Raw genomic sequence first — 3,086 nt, 5'->3', positions numbered from 1 at the left:
TATTTATATATACATAATAAATATACACAGTACACACAGATATATTATGTAAATAAAAACTTTTATTTTGAATGCGATTAATCGCGATTAATTTTGTTTGACAGCACTATTCTATAAACATGAAAATTTATGTCATATATTCCCATTTTAGTCTTTCAACAATTTAAATGTCTGAGTTTCTCAGAAAGTATAATTATAATGTGTACAGAAAGTAAACAACTTGCGCAATTAGCTTTTTAACATTGCAGTAAGCAATGACGATATGCTAGTATATGCTAGTATAAATGTACAGGATACTGAGCATCATTTGTATCCTACTGTACACAAATAATATTGTATACAAAGTAGTATAAACACTGCCTATGTTTTTTTTAAATACATACAATTGTAAGTAACAACAAAAGTTTCAACTGTAGTATACTGCATTGTTGTCACTTGATCTCGTCATAAATAAAAATGGCTGCTTTTTTCAGTTTTATTGCAGTTTTGTGTTGTAAAAATGTCAATATGATCAAGATAGATATTAAAAATTGCAGCTGATTTTACTTACTAATTTACTTACCGTACTTCCTACTTTACGGTTTAAAAAAGCTGAACATGAATTTCAGCGCAAAGCTTCAGTTTTAATGGTGAAAGCGTGAGGAAAGAGGTAAGTAGATAAACTTTTAATATTTGACATTTTACAACAGAAATGGTAAACAACCAACAGTAATATCTAGTGCAAACTACTCTACTTTTGTGTTCAATTTTGCCATTTTGAATAGAAAATACGGTAACACTTTATTTTAAGGTCCAATTCTCACTATTAACTAGTTGCGTATTAGCATGCATATTACTAGCGTATTGGCTGTTTATTAGTACTTAAAGCACATATGAATGCCTTATTCTGCATGACCATATTCTAGATCCCTTAACCCGACCCAATGCCTAAACTTAACAACTGCCTTACTAACTACAAATAAGCAGCAAGGGAAAACTCTTAGTTTATAGTGAATGTGTTCCCTGTTCTGAAGTGTTTCCGAAAAATACATGCTATCATTCTGTCATAATTCATAACGAATGTGACGAATGAAGAAACATTAGGCATACGTTTTGTTTAAGGAATTATGATCATGTCAAATTTCAAGACATGGTTACAGCCTTGTTCCGGTTAATATGCGAAAGGTCAAGGTGAGTGCATTGCATTATGGGATACAGTTTTCCATGCAGTATGACTCCATACTGCAGAAATAGTAAGAGGAGTAATCTAGTACGCTAAATTGAAATGTACACCTTCAAGATTAGATAAAGGTGTGAAATTCCATGCATACTGCGCAAAGTATACATACTGCATAAATATTAATAGTAGTATGCTATTCCGGACATAGCCAAAGTAACACGGACACCTTTAAGGGAACATAAAATGATATGACATCAACAAACACACACCTCCATTCTGGTGGCTTCTCCTCCCTTCACTATAGGCACTGTTTTACCAGCATGTATCCGATACTGACCAATAGAGTGTCCGTTCAGATTCCGAATAGGTTTGACTGAGGAAATACACACAAAATGAGGTGCACTTAAGGGATTAAAATCAGTATTAACAATTTGCAATAAATAATGTATTTCATCAATACCTTGATACGTTTTGCCATCTAGTTCAACCTCGTACGACTCCATCACTTCTTGTATTGATTCTCCAACATCACAAAGACGTACATCTATACCTGCACGCTGTGGAAAGAAAAAAAGTTATTTCCACACACACACACACACACACACACACACACACAATAACTTTATCATGTCAATCGCACACTCACTCACCTTGATGCCCGTGTTGGTAGCATCTCTCACAGCCTCGAGCAAGCGGTCATACTTTGGATTGAAGGTGACAGTGAAGGCACAGTCAATGATCCTGCCTAAAACACACAGTACATTTTTATTTAGTAAAAATCTTCTTAAAGGGTTAAAGGGTTCGTTCACCCAAAAATGAAAATTAGTCTGTTTTACTCACCCTCAAAGCATCCTAGGTGTATATGACTTTCTTCTTTCAGATGAATCCAATCGGAGTTATATTAAAAATTATCCTTGCTCTTCCAAGCGTTAGAATGAGAGTAGGCGGGTGTTTTTGTTCAACAGTCCAAAAGTTGTCAAATAAATCACGCGCATCCATAATAAAACATGCCACACACGGTTCCGGGGGGTGAATAAAGGCCTCCTGTAGCGAATTGATGCGTTTTTGTAAAAAAATATCTTAATTTAAAACATTATAAACTAGTGCTGTCAAACGATTAATCACGATTAATCGCATCCAAAATAAAAGTTTTTGCATAATACATGTGTCTGTTCTGTGTATATTTATTATGTTTATATAAATACACACACATACAGTATATATTTTTTAATATTTATATTCATATAATTTATATTATAAATAAATATATTTAAAGCTGCAGTCCGTAACTTTTTTTGTGTTCAAAATTTATATAATAAGCGAGTACACCATGAATCCATTTTCCAAACCATGTTTTTGGCTTGTCCTGAATCACTACGGTACACCTATAATAAGTGTTTATATTCTGACTATTTAGACTGGTTCGGGTAGGTACCGCTGCGGAGTAGCCCAGTACCTGCGTGATTCGTCATAGACATAAACAGAGAGAAGTAGCTCCAGCTACAATGTACTTCCGCAAGACGCACGCAGTTCTGTTTATTAACCGCTAGAGCGCCAGAAGTTATGGACTGCAGCTTTAATATATAAAAATAAAATTTTTCTGAAATATATACATGCATGTGTGTGTATTTATATACACATAATAAATATACACAGTACACATACATATATTATGTAAACAAAATTTTTTTATTTTGGATGCGATTAATCGCGATTAATCGTTTGACAGCGCTAATATAAACACTTTTCTTTCTCTTCCGCTGACTATCATACGAGGAAGACGTTCCGGCAGATGACGTAGGACTTATGCGTCGCGCATGCGCCTCTGAGATATGCTAGTCTCACGAGTTTGTTTACAGGAGCAAAGGAAGCAAAGTTTCCTTACTTTACCAAAGGAAAAACAGTCTCCTCTTGGCTTATATCGAAA

General features: G+C 34.3%; 1 protein-coding gene across 1 annotated transcript in view; it reads right to left on the bottom strand.

Moving 5' to 3' along the window:
- metap2a (methionyl aminopeptidase 2a) overlaps nt 1-3,086 on the bottom strand; it is a 12,067-nt gene that overhangs the window by 2,208 nt on the left and 6,773 nt on the right. The window contains exons 7-9 of the mRNA XM_016487160.1: nt 1,810-1,904; nt 1,620-1,716; nt 1,429-1,532 (exon numbers count right to left, since the gene is read on the bottom strand). Coding sequence (XP_016342646.1) covers nt 1,429-1,532; nt 1,620-1,716; nt 1,810-1,904 — 296 coding nt within the window. The remainder of the gene's footprint in view (nt 1-1,428; nt 1,533-1,619; nt 1,717-1,809; nt 1,905-3,086) is intronic.

Source organism: Sinocyclocheilus anshuiensis, unplaced genomic scaffold (assembly GCF_001515605.1).
Source record: "Sinocyclocheilus anshuiensis isolate Anshui unplaced genomic scaffold, SAMN03320099.WGS_v1.1 scaffold882, whole genome shotgun sequence".
In the NCBI taxonomy this organism is placed as follows: domain Eukaryota; kingdom Metazoa; phylum Chordata; class Actinopteri; order Cypriniformes; family Cyprinidae; genus Sinocyclocheilus; species Sinocyclocheilus anshuiensis.
The sequence above is the reverse complement of the archived record's forward strand: the minus strand, read 5'-3'. Positions and strand labels throughout refer to the sequence as shown.